This window comes from Monodon monoceros, unplaced genomic scaffold (genome assembly GCF_005190385.1).
Source record: "Monodon monoceros isolate NGI ecotype Baffin Bay Population unplaced genomic scaffold, NGI_Narwhal_1 Super_Scaffold_10, whole genome shotgun sequence".
Classification (NCBI taxonomy): domain Eukaryota; kingdom Metazoa; phylum Chordata; class Mammalia; order Artiodactyla; family Monodontidae; genus Monodon; species Monodon monoceros.
This window is the reverse complement of record NW_021703766.1, coordinates 53,590,335-53,613,045: the sequence shown is the minus strand read 5'-3', so window position 1 is coordinate 53,613,045 and position 22,711 is coordinate 53,590,335. Positions and strand designations below refer to the sequence as shown.

The following is a 22,711-nucleotide window of genomic DNA, read 5'->3' as shown; positions in this document are numbered from 1 at the left end:
AATATGAAATTCAAAAATTCACATTTCTTATTAAAACTATGATGGCCACTTAAAAAGTAGGTAATATTTAGAAAAACATGTGAGACTAACGTTTCGCTGAAAACGAGACAAAATCTGAAAATGAAAAGGGTTTTGTTCTCAATCGTCACCCTTCTTGGTCATCCAGCAGCCATGTTGCTACAAGCAAAGTAAAGACTAAGTGCTCATGGAGATAGAAGGGGCAAAGGACCCATCACATCACAAACTTCGCCCCCTGGACTTCCTCTTATGTGAGAATGATAAACCTCCAACTTCTTTCAGTCACCATTCTCCAGGTGTTCCTGATAAACAGGATTATTATTTTCTGATGGGTACAGAATGAAGCCTTTCAGAAAGAATCTTGAATTCAAAATTTTGTGGCTTAGGACTTCTCTGGTGTTGCAGTGGTTAAGAATCCGCCTGCCAATGCATGGGACATGGGTTCGAGTCCAGGAAGATCCCACATGCGGCAGAGCAACTAAGCTCGTGGGCCACAACTACTGAGCCTGGGCTCTAGAGCCTGCGAACCACAACTACTAAGCCCCTGTGCTGCAACTACTGAGCCCGCGCGCCTAGAGCCCGTGCTCTGCAACAAGAGAAGCCACCGCAATGAGGAGCCCATGTACCACAACGAAGAGCAGCCCACGCTCACCGCAACTAGAGAAAGCCCGTGCACAGCAACGAAGACCCAACGCAGCCAAAAATTTAAAATAAATAAATTAAAAAAAACATTTCGTGGCTTAAAAAGACTTTATGAAAACATCACTTAAGTGATGAGTTAACAGCTGTTGAGCACATGTTGCCTAGAATTCACACCGCATTAACAAAATATAGCATGAGAATTTATGTCAAATGTTCAGAATGTTAGGTTGTAATGTCACAGGAGTAAGGAATCCAGTACCACAAATACTTCCATGACCATTAAAGCTACTGGTCAATGAGCCTGTGCATTCCAGCACCCTTGTTTACACTGGCAACATGGATTCACTCATCGTGTCAGCCGTGAATGATTCCCTCACTGATGATCCAGCAGATAAAATCAATACCCTGCTTTCAGATAGCTTCTGTTCTATAAGGGACGGTCAAAAATAATTAAATACATTAAATAATTCAATAATACATGAAATTTAATGGAATGATGTGTGTAGAAAGTCAAAGGAGTCTACAGGAACTGAGAGAAAAACTGCAACTTGCAAGGTGTCATGATATAAGAACGCCCAAAAATCTACTATAATTGTATATACTAGCAATTTACAAATGGAAACTGAAATTAAAAATATAATATCATGTTTGAATGTTCAAAAAAGAAAAAGAAGAAAAATGAGTAAATCTAACAAAACACTGACTTTCATGAAACAGTAATGAAAGAAGTCAGTGATGAACTTTTACTTACATTTACTTATGACATTCCATATTGAATATGACATATCATATTCATTGATTGGAAAACAACATCTAAATGTTGTTAAATTACCCCATATTGTCATACAGGTATAATGCATTTCCAATCTAGATTTTTATAGAACAATCAATATTATTCTAAAATTAATATGGAAAGGCAAAAGAATGAGAAGAGCTACAGCATCACAAAAATACTGAAGTGGCTGGAATATTCCACATGATCTCAAGATTTCTAATATAGTAACAGTAATCAAGATTGTGTGGGATTTGTTGAGGGACAGACACACAGACCAAAGGAACAGAATGAGGAAAACAGAACCCCACACAGCTACAAGTAACCTTTAACAACATGGGTGTGAGCTGTGCGGATTTATTTTTTTACACAGATGCCACAACAAATTTAATAATAATGAAAACATTTGAAACTTTCAGAGAATTGCCAAAATATGACACAGAGACACAAAGAGGCTGTCGGAAAAATGGCCCAAAGACTTTCTCCATGCAAAGTTGCCAGAAAACTGTAATTTGTAAAAAAAAAAAAATGCAGTATCTTGAAGCACAATAAAGCAAATTGCAATGAAAGAGGTATAACTGGATTGACATAATAGGAAGTTACCATAACCACAATTATATATGACGATAGTCGATTTAAAAATGGCAAGTTATACTTGTAAAATTGACGATAGATGTTGTGTGGTTGAAGGATTTAAATAACTTGGCTTATTAGAGTAGCAAAATGGTTAAGATACCTCTCTTTGAAGCCAGTCAACATGGATTCAATTCCTGATTTACCCACTTGCTGGGATGGGACTAAATAAGTCTTTAAACCTGTAATTGTGCCAAGCTGCTTCATTCATGAAATATTAAACAACAGTACTTTTCTTCAGAGATGAAAATCCAATATCTTATTATGCATAAAGCAATAATAACAGTGACTCTCACTAATCAAAATCAAGAACTTATCAAAGAAAAATATATCATTTGGGGATGGGAAGAAACTCTAAGTGGAGGATATCAGGTGTCAGTTGTCATGCTAAACAGAACAAATCTTTTCTCTGTAAGATCCTCTGGCAATGAATGTGAATACATCACTGGGAAAGGACAGAATGATTTCCAGGAATTTGGCAATGGGGATTATCTCCTTGTCACAGACTATACTTGGATTCTTTCGATCTTTCTTTCTTACGTATCATGATATTTTCATTCTCTTCACTGCATGCTTCTTTAGCTCCACACACTTGCTTTTCAAGCACCTAACCACAGCCAACTCTTAGAAAAAAAGTTTTCATGGCACCATTTTGCCATTTCAGTTCTTTCATTGAACTAAAGCCCCGAAATAACTCTTTCATCATGTTTACAGTACACCTACTTTGTGTCATTGCTTATATGCATTATCACATCACAAAAGTCCCAAAACAACCCACTGATTTATACACCCCTTGTTGCAAATCAAGGGAAATATGCAAGGGAGGAAATAATAATGCAAAAACAAAAAGTGTATAAAAAACCTTTTACTATACTAGAAAATTAATGATGGAACATACTGCTTAATACTGTAATTTGAAATACAAATTTTAATAGTCTTTGGATAATTCTCTAGTAAATTGTTTAGTTACATCATCAACTAAGCATTTCTAGACATTAATTTTTAGTAAACTAGTATAAAGATATCTTAGACAACTTATCTAAATAAAATCTTTACAGCATTTCCAAAAACCAAGTTGATTTTTTTTTTTTTTGGTGATGCTGCTTAGCTTGTTGGATCTCAGTTCCCTGACCAGGGATTGAACCTGGGCCACAGTAGTAAAAGCCCTGAATCCTAACCCCTAGATCACCAGGGAACTCCCTACATTCTTTTTTATATTCTTTTCCATTACAGTTTAACCCAGAACATTGAACATAGTTCCCTGTGATCTACAGTAGGACCTTGTTGTCCATCCATTCTATATATAATAGTTTGCATCTACTAACCCCAAACTCCCGGTCCATCCCTCCCCTACCTCTCCTCCCCCTTGGCAACCACAAGTCTATTCTCTATGCCTGTAAGTCTGTTTCTGCTTCATAGATAGGTTCGTTTCGGTCGCATTTTATTTTTTTATTTTTTATATTTTTTGCTCCACTGCTTGGCTTGCGGGATCTTAGTTCCCGGACGAGGGATCAAACCTGGGCCGCCGCAGTGAAAGCGCCAAGTCCAAACCAATGGACTGAGGAGGAATTCCCTGTGTCATATTTCAGATTCCATAGATAAGTGATATCATATGGTATCTGTCTTTCTCTTCCTGACTTTCTTCACTCAGTGTGATAATGTCTAGCTCCACCCATGTTCCCCAAAATGGCATTATTTCATTCTTTTATGGCTGAGTAGCATTCCAGTGTATACGTGTACCACATATATCCATTCATCTGTCCACATCCATTTTTTAGCAGCCGGACCAAAAATAAAATAAAATAATCCAACTTGAACAATGGAATGTACATGTGGTGCAGGAAAAGAAATGAAATAAATTAGTAGCATAAAGAAAAGTGTGGTCTTTCCTAACCAAGAAAACAGGATTTTCAAGAGTAAACGTCCAGTGTTTTATTTTTTATTTATTTATTTTTACATCTTTATTGGAGTATAATTGCTTTACAATGTTGTGTTAGTTTCTGCTTTATAACAAAGTGAATCAGTTATACATATACATATGTTCCCATATCTCTTCCCTCTTGCGTCTCCCTCCCTCCCACCCTCCCTATCCCACTCCTCCAGTGTTTTATTAAAGAGTCTCACATCATTTTTTGATGTTTGCCTACTTACAACTATATATTAAGATTCACCATAACCTCTCCTTATTTGGCCTATGTGGTGAAGAAGATCAAGTCTGAGGGCTTCCTTCTTTGATACCAACTGGAAGTTCAAACCATAACTAGTTAGCCTTCCCTAAGCCCGATCCAGTAATCACCTTAATACATCAAGTCATTAATCATTCCCTGTTATGTCAAACCATTTTTTGAACACCTTGGTATTCTTCCCTGTCCCCCTAGAAAGCGGAATTACATAACAAACATTCTCATAACACTTCAACATTAATATCAATCTAAATGACCAAACTAGCCTTTGCGTGGAGTTCCACCCTATCCCAGTAAATAGCCACAAGTGCAAACTAGCAACAACAAAAAACTGTTTTGGTGGTGATATGTGAAATTTCTAGTTTATCTATCAAGCAAAAATCTTCCCATTGTATATTGTTTAGTGTTAATACTCAGGAACATTGTTATTTTCAAATTATTTTACTGAGCGGTTCAAGGACAAAAGTGAAACTGGATGATTTTAAATTTTTCTAATATTTTTTATGTGCTTCTATGTTCCTATTTTTCCTTCATGTAAATCAAGGTGCACAATGTTAGATTTACTGGGCACAAAAAAGATCATGAAGAAATACATTCATACACCGCATATTCATGAATAGGGATGAGGTTGCACACACATTCACAAGGTGGACTCACTTGCCCCCAAGACAGAAAACCAAGAAGTAATTGCAGTTTCACCCCTCGCAGGAATGTCACCTTAAACCAATCACTCTGGAGTTTCCTGAACACTAGTGAGGTAATCTGCAGGATAAGACTAAGACTTTGGTGCTATTTTCCCCCAAAAAAGGTAACCTTGCCTGAAAGAACCTTTTCTTTTACTAATAACATTCTTATCCCACCAAGTTACTGCCTATAAAAGCCTTCCAATTTGTACAGCAACGTTTAGGACCTCTTTAATTTCTAGGTGGGATACAGCCCAATTCATGAATCATTCAATACAACCAATCAGATCTTTAAATTTACCCTGTTCAATTTTTGCACGTCAATAAAATACAGAGTCTGAAATAAACTGCTATGCTACTTGCATTATAGCCATCTGAATATTCTGGAATAGAGTGGAGGGAATAATCAAGTACAAATTATGAGTATATAATCCCCAAATTATATGTTGTTTGATTCCATATTCGAAAGAAATTGCTATAGATTCTTTCCACCCTGACAGCCTAATGGTGCATTCTTAGCGTTTATTGTAAAGCACCAACACAGGATAAAACTGTGTTGGTAAAAGAAACAGGATTCAACCAGGGTGATGAGGAGTGATTAAATTTTATCTGTGTGGTTTCTCTTCAGGATAAATATTCTGATATCTAGTGACAAGTAAGTAATAATTTGAAACATTGCCATATTTATTGCATTTTATTTACTTTACTTTTTTTTTTTTTTTTTGCTGCATTGGGTCTTCATTGCTGTGCGCGGGCTTTCTCTAGCTGCTCTAGATGCAGCGAGCGGGGGCTATTCTTCACTGTGGTGTGCGGGCTTCTCATTGTGGTGACTTCTCTTGTTGCAGAGCACGGGACTCTAGGCACACGGGCTTCAGTAGTTGTGGTTCACAGGCTCAGTAGTTGTCGCTCGCGGGCTCTAGAGCACAGGCTCAGTAGTTGTGGCGCACTGGCTTAGTTGCTCCGTGGCATGTGTAATCTTCCTGGACCAGGGCTCAAACCTGTGTCCCCTGCATTGGCAGGTGTATTCTTAACCACTGCCCTACCAGGGAAGTCCCTATTGCATTTTAAAGTATGAAGTATTTGGCGAACCCTCAGTTTAAGGCACAAGCAAAAAGCTTTGCCATATTCAGTACATCTGTAATGTCCTGTTGCGTACAGATTATCTGATGATTGATGAAATGTGAGCCCCGAGTAAAGGTTTTTCCCATTCATTGCATTTGTGAGGTAATAATCTCCAGAATGAATTATTTGGTGAATGAATTTGTTGCCTAAAGTCCTGGTCAAAGTAAATACATTTACCTGATATTTCTCCAGTATGACTTTTCCAATGAAGCTAAGATGTGTACACTTGCTAAAACCCTGGCTTAAAGTCCCTCACCAATATGGATTACCTGATACTAAGTTAGACTTCAAAGTACAATAAATGATTTGCCATACTCACTATATTTGTAAGGTTTCTCTCCAGTATGAATTTTTTGGTGCACCTTTACAAATTTTGACTAAAAACTATGAGACATTTATGACATTTCTACGATTACTGTCCAGTATGGCTTATCTGATGGTAAGCGAGGTTTTGCCACAGTCATGAATGTGCATGTTTCCTCTCACTATGAATCTCCCATGAATTTAAACTGTCAGTTTTGAATGAGGACCTTCCCATATATATCACATTAATATGGTTTCCCCTCTGTATTTATTATCTGATGTGTAGTGAAGGTTCAGATGTGAGTAAGGTCTTTTCAACACTCATTATTTTTGAAAGGTTTCCCTCCATTATGAATTCTCTGATGCTTTGCAAGGGTGCCTTTTTGACGAAAGACCTTGCTGCACTCATTACAGTTGTAAGGTTTCTCTCCAGTATGAATTCTCTTATGAACTGCAAGGTTTGACTTCCGACTAAAGATCTTGCCACACTCATTACATTTGTGAAGTTTCTCTCCAGAATGAATTCTCTGATGAACTGCAAGGTCTGAATTTCTACTAAAGGCCTTGCAACATATATGACATTTATGTAACTTCTCTGCTGTATGGATTATCTGATGACGCCTGAGTTTTGAGCCCTGACTAAACGTTTTCCCACACTCATTGCATTTGTAAGGTTTCTCTCCAGTATGAATTCTCTGATGAGTTGCAAGGATTTGTTTTTGATTAAAGACCTTGCCACACTCGCTACATTTGTAAGGTTTCTCTCCAGTGTGAATTCTCTCATGAACTACAAGGTTTGATTTCTGACTAAACACCTTTACACATTCATTACATTTGTAAGGTTTCTCTCCAGTATGAATTCTCTGATGAACTATAAGGTTTGAATTTAGACTAAAGACTTTTCCACATATATCACATTTATGTAATTTCTCTCTGGTATGGATGATCTGATGTCTACTGAGGTGTGATCCCTGAAAAAAGGTTTTGCCACACAGATTACATTTGTAAGGTCTTTCCCTGGGTGCTTTCTGGTATTTTGTCAGTAATGATGGATGCATAAAATCACTCTCATGTATATTAGAAATGTTGGTTTGGACACCAGAAGAAATTCCTTGAAGTGGTGAACATAAGGCATTACTGCTAATAGTCTTGTCAGCTTGATTAAACTCATTAATTTTCTCCTCACTTTTAAAAATATGCAGGTCATCCAGAAAGCTTAAGGCAAGGCTGTTTTCAATAAGCTCAACTCCTGCAGTACTTCTACCATGTCCATCTCTCTTACCAGTGAGATTTTGGTTATGGGTTATAGTCATGCCTTTGTAATTTCTTACCTCAGCTCTCTGCTGAGACTCAAGGTCATAAATATTTTCCTGGACAACCTTGAGGTAAAAATGTTTGGTTTCATTCCTTTCATGTCTTCACAGCATTATGGTTTGGAATACTTCTTCTCTATCAGTGTTTGCTTTTAGATGTAATTTCTTGATCACGTGTATACAAGAAATATCTACAAGATACAAAGAATCATACGTATCCAACACATTGTAATTCATAAATAAATATTTCAAGTTACATACATGATACTACTCTAAAAATAGTACTTATTTCAAAGAGAGTTAAGAAACTACCTACAATGATCTTAAAAACTGTAGTAAAGCAAAAAAAACAGGATTCTTGGGGCTTCTCTGGTGGCTCAGTGGTAAGAATCCGCCTGCCAATGCAGGGGACACGGGTTCGAGCCCTGGTCCAGGAAGATCCCACATGCCACGGAGCAACTAAGCCCATGTGCCACAACTACTGAGCCTGCACCCTAGAGCCTGAGAGCCACAACTACTGAGCCCACGTGCTGCAACTAGTGAGCCCGCATGCCTAGAGCCCACGCTCCGCAACAAGAGAAGCCACCACAATGAGGAGCCTGCACACCACAATGAAGAGCGGCCCCCACTCACTGCAACTAGAGAAAGCCCATGCACAGCAACGAAGACCCAACGCAGCCAAAAATAAAAATAAATAAATTTTTTAAAAAAAGAATAGGATTATTTACTAAAGAAAAAGTGATCAGAGGTAATTCTAATTATTTTAGAGCACCCTATTTTCAAACAACCTATGACAAAAACTCTCACATTAAACAAACTGGTATTAGCTATCAAATAAAGTGTATTTTTCCACCATGACCCCAAAGCACATGTCAGTTTTGAATTGGAAAACTAATCTAGCACAAAGAAAGTGAAGAATTTGACAAAACAATTTAATCAACCAAATATTTTTCTAAATACCTCTTATAAACCTATGTACCTATGAAGAAGCATAAAACATTCTAAAAGTACAGAACAGTGGAAAACATAGGCAGAACACTTTAACATTAACCGGAGCAGTATCTTTTTGGATCCACCTACTAGAGTAATGGAAAGTAAAACAAAAATAAAGAAATTGGATCTAATTAAACTCAAAAGCCTCTGCACAGAAAAGGAAGCATAAACAAGATGAAAAGACAACCCACAGAATGGGAGAAAATATTTGCAAATGATGCAACTGAAAAAGGGTTAATCTCCTAAATAAACAAACAGCTCATACAACTTAATATCAAAACAACAAGGACTTCCCTGGTGGTGAGTGGCTAGGAATCCACCTGCCAACGCAGGGGACACAGGTTCAAGCCCTGGTCTGGGAAGATTCCACATGCCGAGGAGCAACTAAGCCTGTGCACAACTACCGAGCCTGCACTCTAGAGCCCGTGAGCCACAACTACTGAGCCCACATGCCACAACTACTGAAGCCCATGTGCCTAGGGCCCAGGCTCCGCAATGAGAGAAGCCGCTGCAGTGAAAATCCCGTGCACCACAACAAAGAGTAGCCCCCGCTCTCCGCAACTAGAGAAAGCCCATGGGCAGCAACAAAGACCCAATGCAGCCAAAATAAATAAATAAAATAAATTTATTTTAAAAAAAAACCCACCCAAAAACACTAATTGAAAAAGATACATACACTGCAGTGTTAATAGCAGCACTATTTACAATAGGCAAGACATGGAAGCAACCTAACTGTCCATCAACAGGTGAATGTATAAAGAAGATGTTGTATATATATGCCATGGAATATTACTAAGCCATAAAAAAGAATGAAATAATGCTGTTTGAAGCAACATGGATGGACCTAGAGATTATCATACTAAGTGAAGTAAGCCAGACAGAGAAAGCCAAATATCATGTGATATGGCTTATATGTGGAATCTTTAAAAAAAAAAAAAAAAAGGTACAAATGAACTTATTTACAAAATAAAAAGAGACTCACAGACATAGAAAACAAACTTATGATTACCAAAGGGGAAGACATGTATTTCTTTTTTTAAATGAATTTATTTATTTATTTATTTTTGTGCCACCAGGGAAGTCCAGGACTATGTATTTCAAAAGCAAGTTTCAGGGCTTCCCTGGTGGCACAGTGGTTGGGAGTCTGCCTGCCGATGCAGGGGACGCAGGTTCGTGCCCCGATCCGGGAGGATCCCGCATGCCGTGGGGCAGCTGGGCCCGTGGGCCATGGCCACTGGGCCTGCGCGTCCGGAGCCTGTGCTCCACGACGGGACAGGCCACAGCAGTGGGAGGCCCGCGTATCACCAAAAAAAAATAAAAATAAAAATATAAAAATATTTTAAAAAAGCAAGTTTCAGAGGCAAAATCACGCAAACATAGGAGAATACAAAATCAGGAAGGTAGACTAGGTAGAGCAGTATACGAGTGAAAAAATACAAGATATGTTTGTCAGATATTATAGGACCTTCAGATGGAACCATGCACTCTACCCACAGATGCCAAACAAAAAGCCTGAAAGATGCACATATTCCCCCCATGAGGGACTGGGGATTAAAAAGAGGATCTCGGGACTTCCCTGGTGGCACAGTGGTTAAAACTCTGCATTCCCAATGCAAGGAGCAAGAGCCCACATGCACGCCACAACTAAAAATTCGCATGCCACAACTAAGGAACCCTCCTGCTGCAACTAAGACCTGGCACAACCAAATTAATATAAAAAATAAAAACAAAATAAAAAAATTAAAAGAGGATCTCTCTGTACACTGTCCTTACAGTTTTCCTAAGTAACAATAACAGAAGATCCAACCAACAGGGCTAGGACACACATCCCTGAACTGTGTGGCAAGAGGAGAACAAAAGAAGTAGACAGGACTTGAGACAGCTCTATGCAGGTTGTCAGGTGCCAGATGGAATCAAAGAGCAGCCAGTGTTTTCCCATCTTCTGTCTGGGTCTTCTAAAAACATCCAATGGCGATGGAACCAAGAAAGGTTCAGGGATTTGTCTGGAGGCATCAGCTCTTATCCATGTGGACTGAGAACTAAGCATCCAGTGGAATAACGCCCTGAAGGAGAGATGAGGGGGCAGGAGACCCCTTTAAAAAAATCCCACCTCATGCTACTCCAGGTCAAGCAACAACTAGTTCACAGGTACAAGATGGCAGAGTGTGGTAGATCACGATAAAGACTTTGCCTTTGTCTCTGGTAGAGCTGCAGTACCACTGGAGGGTAAAAGAACACATTTTACATGCTGAAGGACAACGTGGTAAGTTGGGGAGAAGAAAAATTTCCTCTGAGGGTTCACAATAATAAATTATCTTCTGTATTCCCACAGAACTCTCCGATGAGGGGAGAGTTAACCAAACACTATTAATAACAAGGTTTCCTCTCGGCCTTTCTGAGATCTGACCTATGTTCACACTTTGATACGTGCTCAAAGGCATTCACATCACTCTCAACAGCCCAGCACTCTTTCTCTTGCTACAAAGTGAGTAAAATATTCAGCTGAGAAACAGAAATCCCTCTACACAAGAAGAAAGAAAGGTGATTTCCTGTGACTTTTCCAGAACTCTAATTCTTTGTTCAACTGGAGATTACAAATGAATCTGGAAAAATATTTCAAAAATTCACCCACTTTTCCCCTCCTTCTAAACGCACACGGAACAGTATAAAATGCAGAAATGTAGCTCACTTCCTAGAACTCCTAACTCAAAAGCACAGGAGTAGAAAAATAGGAACGTGGGTATATTAAAAGTTTACCATTCAGCTTTATGAATACATAAGCTCTGAAACAACCCCTGATAAATCATGAAGTGGGGAGATCATCTAAGGAAAGGTAGGATTAAACTCCTGATGCCACATCATGAAGCTTTTCAATGTCTGAGATAATAGGGATTTTGGATCAGTCAAGCAAACAGGGCCTCCCAAGAGGCCCAAAAGAGAAAATGGAAAGATACCCAAGGGCAGAGCCCAACTTCTAGAGGGAAGTTATCCTCACCTAGGGAGACCAGGTTCCTGTAGGTCTCCAACATCACGTCCCTGTACAAGACCCTCTGAGCAGGGTCCAGGCATTCCCATTACTCCTGAGAGAATTCTATGGCCACATCCTTGAAGGTCAACTGTGTCTGAAATGAAAACACATTTAACCAAAGAGCCCTGAGGAGATTCTTATTTTCCAACAAAATGAGAAGAGGACAGAGGAGTAAGGATCAATTCAGTTGAAGTAAATATTCTGACAGATCCATGTAAAGCTATTTGAAGGAAATTGTCATTCTCTAATCTAATTTCTTAGGCTTTTTCTTAACATTATGATATCCCCCATCAATCAGTGGATTTTTCCTTTTGTAGTCAATACATAAAATACATACAAATAAAATTCAACAATGGATTGTCTATGCAGAAGTGTTACATATTATATTTTACACACTGAGTGATATTTAATATCTAGGTAAGCTACGCTATGAATGATATCTTCAAGGATGACAGAGTCAACAGTGGCTTTTTTTTTGGCTGCATTGGGTCTTTGTTGCATCACTCGGGATCTTCATTGCAGCATGCGGGAGTTTTCGTTGCAGTGTGCAGGATCTTTTGTTGCAGCATGCGGGCAATCTACTGTGGTGCGCAGGCTCCAGAGCACTTGGATTTCAGTAGTTGTGACTCACGGGCTCAGTAGTTGCGGCGCATGGCCTTAGTTGCCCTGCGGCATGTGGGATCTCACTTCCCCAACCAGGGATTGAACTCGAGTGCCCTGCATTGAAAGGCACATTCTTTTTCTTTTTAATAAATTTATTTACGTATTTATGCATTTATTTATTTATTTAATTTTTGGCTGCATTGGGTCTTCACTGCTGCGCGTGCGCTTTCTCTAGTTGTGGCGAGCAGGGGCTACTCTTCGTTGCGGTGCACAGGCTTCTCATTGCGGTGGCTTCTCTTATTGTGGAGCACAGGCTCTAGGAGCACGGGCTTCAGTAGTTGTGGCATGCAGGCTCAGTAGTCGTGGCTTGCGGGCTCTAGAGCACAGGCTCAGTAGTTGTGGTGCACGGGCCTAGTTGCTCTGCGGCATGTGGGACCCTCCTGGACCAGGGCTCAAACCCACGTCTCCTTCATTAGCAGGCGGATTCTCCATCACTGCGCCACCAGGGAAGCCCGGAAGGCCCATTAACCACTGGACCACCAGGGAAGTCCCCAACAGTGGCTTTAAAGAAAAGTCAAAATCTTAAATTATGATAAGGATAGCAACAGCAATGACTAAAGGTGTTTGCATATTTAACATATACTAAGCATTACTGCAAATGTTTTACAGGTGTAAGCTTTTAGTCATCATCAGAGCTCATTAGAGAAAGATCTGTCCCCACATTACAGAGGAGAAAACTGTCAGAAACACACTGAGAAACTCAATTCAGGTCAAGAAACAAAGAAACAATACACAAGCACATAAACTAAGGAAGTTTGGCTCTTGATTTGAAGATCAAGAAGAAAAACTTAGGGCTTCCCTGGTGACGCAGTGGTTGAGAGTCCGCCTGCCAATGCAGGGGATGTGGGTTCGTGCCCCGGTCTGGGCAGATCCCACATGCCGCGGAGCGGCTAGGCCCGTGAGCCATGGCCGCTGAGCCTGTGCGTCCGGAGCCTGTGCTCCGCAATGGGAGAGGCCACAACAGTGAGAGGCCCGCGAACCACAAAAAAAAAAAAAAAAAGAAGAAAAACTTAAGTAACAGAAAGAGAATTAAAGGTACACAGATAGAGGGTCACCTGAGAAAACTTAACTTCAAGGAGAACACCACGGAAGGGCATAAAATGTCATTATAGATGTGGACACACACACAAATGCACATAAAATGTTAGTAATCTTACTACTATTTGAACCATTAACATGATAGTGTAAAAAAATACAAGGCCAAAGAATATATTTAAGATACAATTGGGGGAGTTCCCTGGTGGCACAGTGGTTAAGAATCCCCCTACCAATGCAGGAGACACGGGTTCGAGCCCTGGTCTGGGAAGATCTCACACGCCTCGGATCAACTAAGCCCGTGAGCCACAAGTACTGCGCCTGCACTCTAGAGCCTGGGTGCCACAACTACTCAGCCCATGTGCCACAACTACTGAAGCCCACGCACCTAGGGCCCGTGCTCCACAACAAGAGAAGCCACTGCAATGAGAAGCCTGCACACTACAACGAAGAGTAGCCCCTGCTCGCCGCAACTAGAGAAAGCCCGTGCGCAGCAACGAAGACCCAACGCAGCTGAAAATAAATAAATTAAATAATTTTTTTAAAAAAGATACAATTGGAACTACAATTAGGTATAACACAGACTGACTGAACTACAATTAGGTATAACACAGACTTATGAAATCATGTTGTCTTTTATCAAAACCACAGACTTGGGACTTACCTGGTGGCGCAGTGGTTAAGACTCCACACTCTCAATGCAAGGGGCCCGGGTTCGATCCCTAGTCAAGGAACTAGATCCCACATGCATGTGGCAACTAAGAGTTCGCATGCCAAAACTAAGGAGCCCATGTGCCACAACTAAAGAGCCTGTGAGCTGCAACTAAGGAGCCCACCTGTGGGAACTAAGACCCGGCACAACCAAGTAAATAAATAAATAAATATTAAAAACAAAACAAAACATAGACTTGCAAATCCATGAACTCATGGACACATATGTAAACACACAATCAACTGGAATGAGAGGAGTTCTCGTGAACATATTTTTCCATCATCAATGGTACTCATGTGAATTTTAGCACCTTTGGGACCATGAAAAAGTATCAACGTCACTAAATGGTACTAACGTGAACAGTGTAGGACACTTAAATTCCAATCTCTATAAAATACCTAGAGTCAAAAATATAAATAAAATTTTATTCACTAAAATGTACACAAGTAGGTATTAACAAATGCAAAACAGTTTGTGTACTCCACCCATAAAACACTGATTCAAAATTAGAAAAGTTATTACTGTTATATACTAATTAAATAGATTAAGAAAAAAATTATCACAATATTAAAGTTTACAATTATGTGTAGAATTAAAAATTTTCACAAAAAACAATATTGAAAAAACATATCATTATTAAGCAAGAAGATTTCAACAAACATCATGATCAGAAGGAAACACCCAATGCATACCCTCAAAAGTTACAGTAGAGTAAAGGGGGATGGCCAGGACTCCTGCCTTTCACCACTGTACAGTGTGCCTGAGCAAGGACCACTAGAGGAAGTAACAGGAGGAAAAACAGAGACCCAGAGTGAGAAACAGAGAGAAAGTAGGTCAAAGAGTAAAAACGGTGAACATTTACAAATCTAAGGACATCGAAAGGCGAAAAGTGAATGAATGAGAAAGATATTCCAGGACTTCCGGTGGCTCAGTGGTTAATAATCGCCTGCCAATGCAGGGGTCATGGGTTTGATCCCTGGTCCGGGAAGATCCCACATGCCGCAGAGCAACTAAGCCCGTGCACCACAACTACTGAGCCTGTGCTCTAGGGCCCGCATGCCGCAACTACTGAGCCTGCGTGCTGCAACTACTGAAGCCTGCGCACCTACAGCCCATACTCCACAACAAGAGAAGCCACCGCAATGAGAAGCCCGAGCACTGCAACGAAGAGTAGCCCCTGCTCGCCACAACTAGAGAAAGCCCACACACAGCAACAAAGACCCAACGCAGCCAAAATAAATAAATACATAAATAAATAACCTTAAAAAAAAAGATATTCCATGCTAAAAAGAGCAGAGGTGACAATCTTTTATCAGACAAATTTAATTAAAGAGAAAAACTGACACAAGACACAAAGGGTATTATATAATAATAAAACATACAAATCACCAAGAAGATATAACAATTATAAATATATATATATATATATGTACATACATCTAACATTAGACCTCCCCGCGAAATGGAGCAAACATTAACAGAAATAGAGAAAGAAATAGACTAGAGCAAAACGTTGAGTAAGAGACTTCAATACTCTAGTTTTACATACGCATGAAAACAAAAAGAAGGTCAATAAAGAAACAGAAGACTTGGACAACACCATAGAACAACTGTACCTAACAGACATGTAAAGAACACTCCACCCAACAATAGCAGAAAACACATCCTTCGGGAGCACATGTGAAACATTCTCCAAGACGGAACATACCTTATACCACAAAACAAATCTTAACAAATTTAAGATGATTGAGGTGATAAAAAAATATCTTCTCCAAACACAATGAAATTTGGAATTCCCTGTCGTCCAGTCATTGGGGCTCCGTGCTTTCACCACCAAGGGCCCGGGTTCAATCCCTGGTCAGAGAACTAAGAGCCCACCAGCCGAAGTGGCCAAATAAATAAATAAATAAGCACAATGAAATGATACTAGAAATAAAGAGCAGATGGAAAACAGGAAAATCCCCCCAATGTGGAAATTAAGCACCTCATTCTTAGAGAAGCAGTGGGTCAAAGAGGAAATTATAAGGAAACGGGAAAAATATCTGAATAAAAATTAAAACACAGCATACCAAATTTATCACAGGTAACCAAAGCTGTACTAAAAAGGAAGTCTACACTGATAAATACTTACAACAAAAAAAGGGAAAGATGCACACTCTGCACTACTGTTCAAGAAAGTAATAAACTTCCTAGCTAGAGCCATTAGACAAGAAAGAGAATTCTAAGCTACTCAAATTGAAAAAGAAGTAAAATTATCTTTTCTTTTAGGTGACAAGGTTATAGATGTACAAACTAAAAAGGTTCCACAGTAAAACAACTATTTCAAAGAACAACTTTACAAAAGCTGGAGCATAAAACACCAGCACGCAAAAATCAGCTGCATTTCTGTATACAATGAACAATGTCCAAGAAAATTAGAAAACGATTCAATTTACTATAGCGTCAAAAGGAACAGAATATTTAGGAAAGCATTAGCGAAGGAGGTGCAAGACTTGTACACTGAAAACTACTAAATCCTGTAAAAAGAAGTCCAAGGAGATACAAATAAATAGAAACATACCCTGTACTCATGGATTGGAAGACATAATATTCTTAAAATGACCATATTACCCAAAGTGCTCTATAGATGCAATGGACTCCCTATCAAAATTTCAATGGCAATGTTTGCAGTAATAGAAAAAATCATACTAAAATTCATATGGAATCTCAAGGGATCCCAAAGAGCCAAAATACTTCTGAAAAAGAAGATGGAGGCCGTCGTATTTGGATGTCAAAACATATTACAGAGTAATCAAGATGATGCTGTACTGGCAGAAACACAGACACATAAACCAATGGAACAGACGAGAATTATCAAAAATAAGCCTTTGAATATATATAAAATGTATAGACAAGGGTGCCAAGATTACAAAGGGGAAACTGCAGTCTCAATAACAAATGGTGCAGAGAAACTAGATCTATTAGCAAAAAGATGAAGCTGTAAATCTACCTACAGCAAAGGTAAAAACTTCTGTGTCATAGGATACAACCCAGAGTAAAAAGACAACCTCTGAGGGACTTCCCTGGTGGCACAGTGCTTAATAATCCACCTGCCAAAGCAGGGCACACGGGTTGAAGCCCTGGTCCAGGAAGGTCCCACATGCCGCGGAGCAAATAAGTAGCTACGCGTGCGCCACACTACTCAGCCTGCGCTCTAGAGCCTGTGAGCCACAACTACTGAAGCCCGCGCTCTGCAACAAGAGAAGCCACCGCCATGAGAAGCCCACACAGTGCAACGAAGAGGAGCCCCCGCTCGCCGCAGCTAGAGAAAAGCCCACGCACAGCAACAAAGACCCAATGCAGCCAAAAATAAATAAATAAATAAATTTATTAAAAAAAAAAAAAAAAGAAAGACAACCTCTGAGGAATGGAGGTAATGAAAGTGATATGAAGAATTTCCAACTGTCAGAGATTTAGGTTGATTTCAAGACTAAATTTGCTAATGGACTAAAACACCCTCTATCACTGATGTCTGTTTCTGAACTTTCCATTCCATTCGCAATCATTAAGAGTTGAAGTCAGTGATTCACTCGTTTAGCTTAATTGCCTTAAAAAAGTCTGAACAAATTGCCCATAATTGGTATGATTTCCAGATTTTACCAGGTATTGTGCATATTAGTATCTGACTTCCAGGTGCAGCATCTTTATCCTTGTTTACAGAAAGCAGACAGTGCATCCAGATGGGGCCCTAAAAAATCCCGGCTGCCCAATAGCACTGACACCACGTCTCTAATCCATGGGTGTGAAGCCCTGCCCAGTGGGGACTCCTCACAAGTTCCAGGTCACTGAGTCATGGGGAGACAGGATCTAAGTGGAGATGACAGGCCCTGAGGGAAGGACCCGGGTGACAGTGAATGTACAGGTGGCAGGCGGGATACTTCAGAGTCAGAGATTAGTGAGTCCAAAGAAGGGCATCTCAGGAAGGACAGACAGAAGAATCAGCTGAGAATACGACTTTACCTGAGAAAGAGCCATTTCTGACTCCTTTTCTTTCCTCTTCCTCCTCTTTCGGGCTTCTTACCCAGGTAGCAATACTCTTTAGATGTTGACCCTGAAAGTTGGAAACATGCCGTTTAATGCTTGGAATCAACACACCTCCTTCCTGAGTCACCACCACACACACAGGGAAGCCCTCAGCATGTGGAACAGACGGTCCTCTGCTGCCCACTGTCCCAGGGGGGACTCAGGACAGTAAACTCCCACACAGAGACCTACACAGGAGTTTCCCCACCCTTTCTTCAGATCAGGCTCCCCTCCTGGTGAGCCCTCACGTACCCAGTAGCAGCGGGCACCTCAGCTGGACCCGACGATCCCCTGCAGGTCACAGACCAGCCCTGATCCATCCCCACGCAGAGCAGAGCCCTCACCCTCAGCCCAGATCTCAGCCCTCAGGAATGGGGGGACTCAGAGGCCTGATGTTCAATGATGCATCCGGATTGGAATCACCTGGGGCACCTCAAATATTATTGAGGTTGGACCCCACACCGACAATATTAAGTGAAATCTCTGGTCAAAGGGTACAAAACATGTATATGAAAAATGCCTCAATGATCTAATGGGAAGCCTGTGTTGAACAACACCCCCAGGAGCCTAGTCCAGCACAGCCCCCACTTTTTTTTTTTCTAGCTTTACTGAGGTATACTTGATGAGTAAGAATGGTGTACGTGAGTCATCGAATGTCGTTATTTTACACATGTAAACACTGTGCAATAATAATCACAATAAAGTAACTTTCAATTCCATCAACTCACAGTAATCTTTGTATCTGTGTGCTGAGAACACTTAAGTATCACTCTCTGGAAATGCCAAGTATATAATAACACAGTGGATTCACTATAGTCAGCGTGCTGTACATGAGATGTATATGTTGTACACATTTACAACTGAATGTTGTATCCTTCGACCAACATCTCCCCAGTTACCACACTACCCAAACCCTCGTAAGAACCTTTATACTCTACGGCTCTATAAGTCTGATATTTCTACTTTCCACAAAAAATGTCTGTCTTTTTCTGTCATAATAATGTCATAATTTATGGATGACATAAATTTTCTACATCCATTCACTTGTCAACAAACATTTGGTTCTTTCAACATCTTGCCTGCTGTGAATAATGCAGTAATGGTCAATGGAGGGCAAATATTTCCCTCACTATAATGATTTTGTTTCCTTTGGATAACTAGCCAGAGGAAGATGTCATACACTGTTTGCCTGTTCTATGTTTTTTTTTTTTTGCGGTACGCGGACCTCTCACTGTTGTGGCCTCTCCCGTTGCGGAGCACAAGCTCCGGACGCACAGGCTCAGCGGCCATGGCTCACGGGCCCAGCCGCTCTGCGGCATGTGGGATCTTCCCGGACCGGGGCACGAACCCGTGTCCCCTGCATCGGCAGGCGGACTCTCAACCACTGCGCCACCAGGGAAGCCCCTGGTGTTAAAGTTTTGAAAAATTGAGACTATAATGTTAGAAAAGAATGATATGAGTTGATTGTAGAAGACCAAAAATTATTCCAGAAAGAAATACTTATTTATAGGAAAGGAGAAATTGAATGAACTAAGATTTATTCCAACTTACAAAACAAATGATACAGAATAGAGAAAGAAAAACTAAATGCATTACACACAAAAAAAATACTTTAAATAAATGTTCCTCTAAAAAGGCACCATGTAGTGACAGAGTCAGTCATTTCTTGCCCCAGGTGTCCTCTCCCCTGACCTCTACTCCATGCCAGGAAAAGGGAAGGGCGTGACCCACAACTAAGTGAATCAAGTCACTGTCCCCCTGGCTGAACAGGGATTGCAAATGCAAGTTATCTTCTCATATAAATAATTACGAAATGCATAAGCCTGTAGTCAGCAGGTTTGCAATTCTCATCCTTATTTGTATAATTTAAACAAATTTTAAATGTACTATATTCTAAAACCACAAATCATATATCACGACTTAATCATCCATATCCAAACAACTCACCATCCAACTGCATCCAGCTCCCACCACCTACCTGCACTACTATGTGTTACCATTTCATTCTGTTTATCTGTCTCCCTAGTTTTCTCCGTCTACGTCTTTTTGCTCCCCTCTGCTCTCCTGCTGTTCCTGCCCTCTTCTCTATTTCCTCCCTCACACCTGGCCTGCCCCACTCTGCAACCTGTTCCCCCTTGTTCCTCTTTCTCCCCCACCTCCGCTCCCTGTCTACCCTCTCTGGGTTACACCTCTTCTGGTCCCCTTACATTCCGTTCCTCCCCACTCGCCGGCACTTCAGTTGGCGACGCTTCCTTCCTGCTCTGTCTTCCTCTGCTCTTCGTGTACCCCTTTGTCCTCTTTCTCTCCCAGCACCTGTTGCTCTGAAAGCCTTCGTTCCACCTTTTATCCTCTCCCGGACTCACTGTGTGCAGGGCCTCACCACTGCTGCCCTCGCTCCTACCAGGCCTCTCGCCATGCAGCTCACCCGGAGATCCGGCTTTTTAAATTTACTTCTCTATTTTATTCGCCCGCTAGTTTCAAGGCTAAATCTATTTCATTTCACTATCTCTTTGCAAGTCCCTCAGCCACCGTCTAAGTTCCCATTGGTTCTCCCTCATTCTTTTCTGCTTCTCAGTTTTTCTATCCCTCTCTCGGTCGCTCTGTCTCTGCTTCTCCTGATCCCCTTTCGCCCCCATATTTAGAAAGATGGCGAGTGAATAAGATGCCCGCCTACCACAAGAGGCCATTTTCCACCTGAGTTGAACTTGGGACGGAAGAACCACGGCTGTCCACAAGGCTGGCGCAGGTCACGTCCCCCTACGCGGGATGAGGGGAAGGGCTGACCAGGAAAGAAGCCTGTGGAGCAAAAGGACCGGCCTGAGGAAACGCGAGGACAGAGGCGCTGGGAGGGAGGGAGGGGGTCTCAGGAGAGGGGCAGGCTCTGCAGAACCCCAGGACCGGGGAGAGGACGCGGCCGGTCCGGGAGCGGGGCGGCCGGCGCTGCCCTCCAGGGGCCGAGAGAGCGAGGCTGGGGGTGGGGTGAAGGGCGAATCCACCTCGCGGTCAAGAACTTTACAAGGGGAGACCGAGACAGTTAACAGGTTTTAAGCAGCGAAGTGTTGCGAAAGGTGGTGTCTACCTGGACGGAAGGTATTAAAAACCAAGGGCAAGGGCCATCCTCAGAGAAATCTCTAACCCGAAGAGAAAAGATCCCCGAAAAGATTCAGACCCTAGATCTGAATTTACCTGGGGTAAATTCAGGGGCGGGTGTGGGGATTTTAGGTCCGTAGTCACTCACAAGACCCTGAGGAGGTAGTAGGAGAGGCCCGCAGCGAAACTTTTCAGCAGAAAGGAGAAGCCCACTCTGTCGAAAGACCTTCACGCCCCAGTCTCCACTTCCAGGTCCTATGGAAACTACTAGCGCCCGATTAGAAGCAGGGCTTCCGGGGGGCGGGGCCTGGGCAGAGCGCTTCCGGCGAGGGGCGGGGCGAGGAGAGTGCCCAGGTAGGCCGCAGGGAAAGGGAGAAGGAGGGGCAGGGGGCGGGCACTGTAAGGTGCTTCCCAGTCAGCTCGGGTGCTTCCTTTAAGTTACTGTCTGTAACAGTTTTTTTTGTTTTATTTTGCTTTGATAGGTAAGAAGTGGATTTATTTAGAGAGAAACATATTCCACAGGCAGAAGGTTGGCCATCTCAAAATGGGAGAGGACTTGCAGTGGTTGAGAGTCCGCCTGCCGATGCAGGGGACGCGGGTTCGTGCCCCGGTCCGGGAAGATCCCACATGCCGCGGAGCGGCTGGGCCCGTGAGCCATGACCGATGAGCCTGTGCGTCCGGAGCTTGTGCTCCGCAACGGGAGAGGCCACAACAGTGAGAGGCCCGTGTACCGCAAAAAAAAAAATTGGATTCGTGACTTAGCCTTATAATCAGATTCTCCTCTATTGTTCTGTGTTTAATGAAATGTTCCACCACTGACTCATTTCCCTGATTGGAATCATGGAAGTCCACACTGAAACGTCTTTTTTGCCAACATGGCTAGTTTGAAATTTTCCATAATACAGACTAATCTAAGAAACATCCCAAAATTTATTCCGGTCACTGAAACTTTTAAAAAATGTTATGTCTTCATATGTATGCTACACCAGGGCATTCTGCTCATTTTGACTGAAAATATTTTAAATGCTAATATCCCTATGTAAACATCATGTTTCAGTTGATTGCCATTTCTCTATGGATGAAATCTTCTACCTGTAGGGATGTAGGAAAACATACTTTGTAGTAAATGTTTAATGACAGATATCGCCATAAAACTATTGAGGTAGAAATGAAGTTATTGCATAGTTGATAATCTAGTTTTACTTTCTTTAGGGTACATATTAAAGAGAATATACCTCCCCACTAAATGCCCTTAGAAATATGGCAAAGTTAATTATTCCTCAGATGAAAATAAATCCCAGTGTCATCTGAATACTATATATTTTACAGGCTCATAAGAGAACTTTCAGCAATAGAACACAAACAGCTAAAATACATTACAGTTTAAAAATCAAAGGTAAATTTCTAATTACTCTCATAATGAACATATAGTGAATTTGAAACTGCATTATATTTAGTT

General features: G+C 41.2%; 1 protein-coding gene and 1 non-coding gene across 2 annotated transcripts; both read right to left on the bottom strand.

Annotated features, from left to right (window-relative positions):
* Window positions 1-3,188: 3,188 nt before the first annotated feature.
* On the bottom strand, window positions 3,189-3,260 carry TRNAK-UUU. The gene has a single exon. It is a non-coding gene; the product is annotated as a tRNA-Lys (tRNA).
* Window positions 3,261-6,513: 3,253 nt separating this feature from the next.
* On the bottom strand, window positions 6,514-18,114 carry LOC114903504 (putative zinc finger protein 56). Its single transcript, XM_029236350.1, is given in 4 exon segments — window positions 6,514-6,620; window positions 6,706-7,350; window positions 11,658-11,784; window positions 18,100-18,114. Coding segments are annotated over 4 exon segments (894 nt in total).
* Window positions 18,115-22,711: the final 4,597 nt, after the last annotated feature.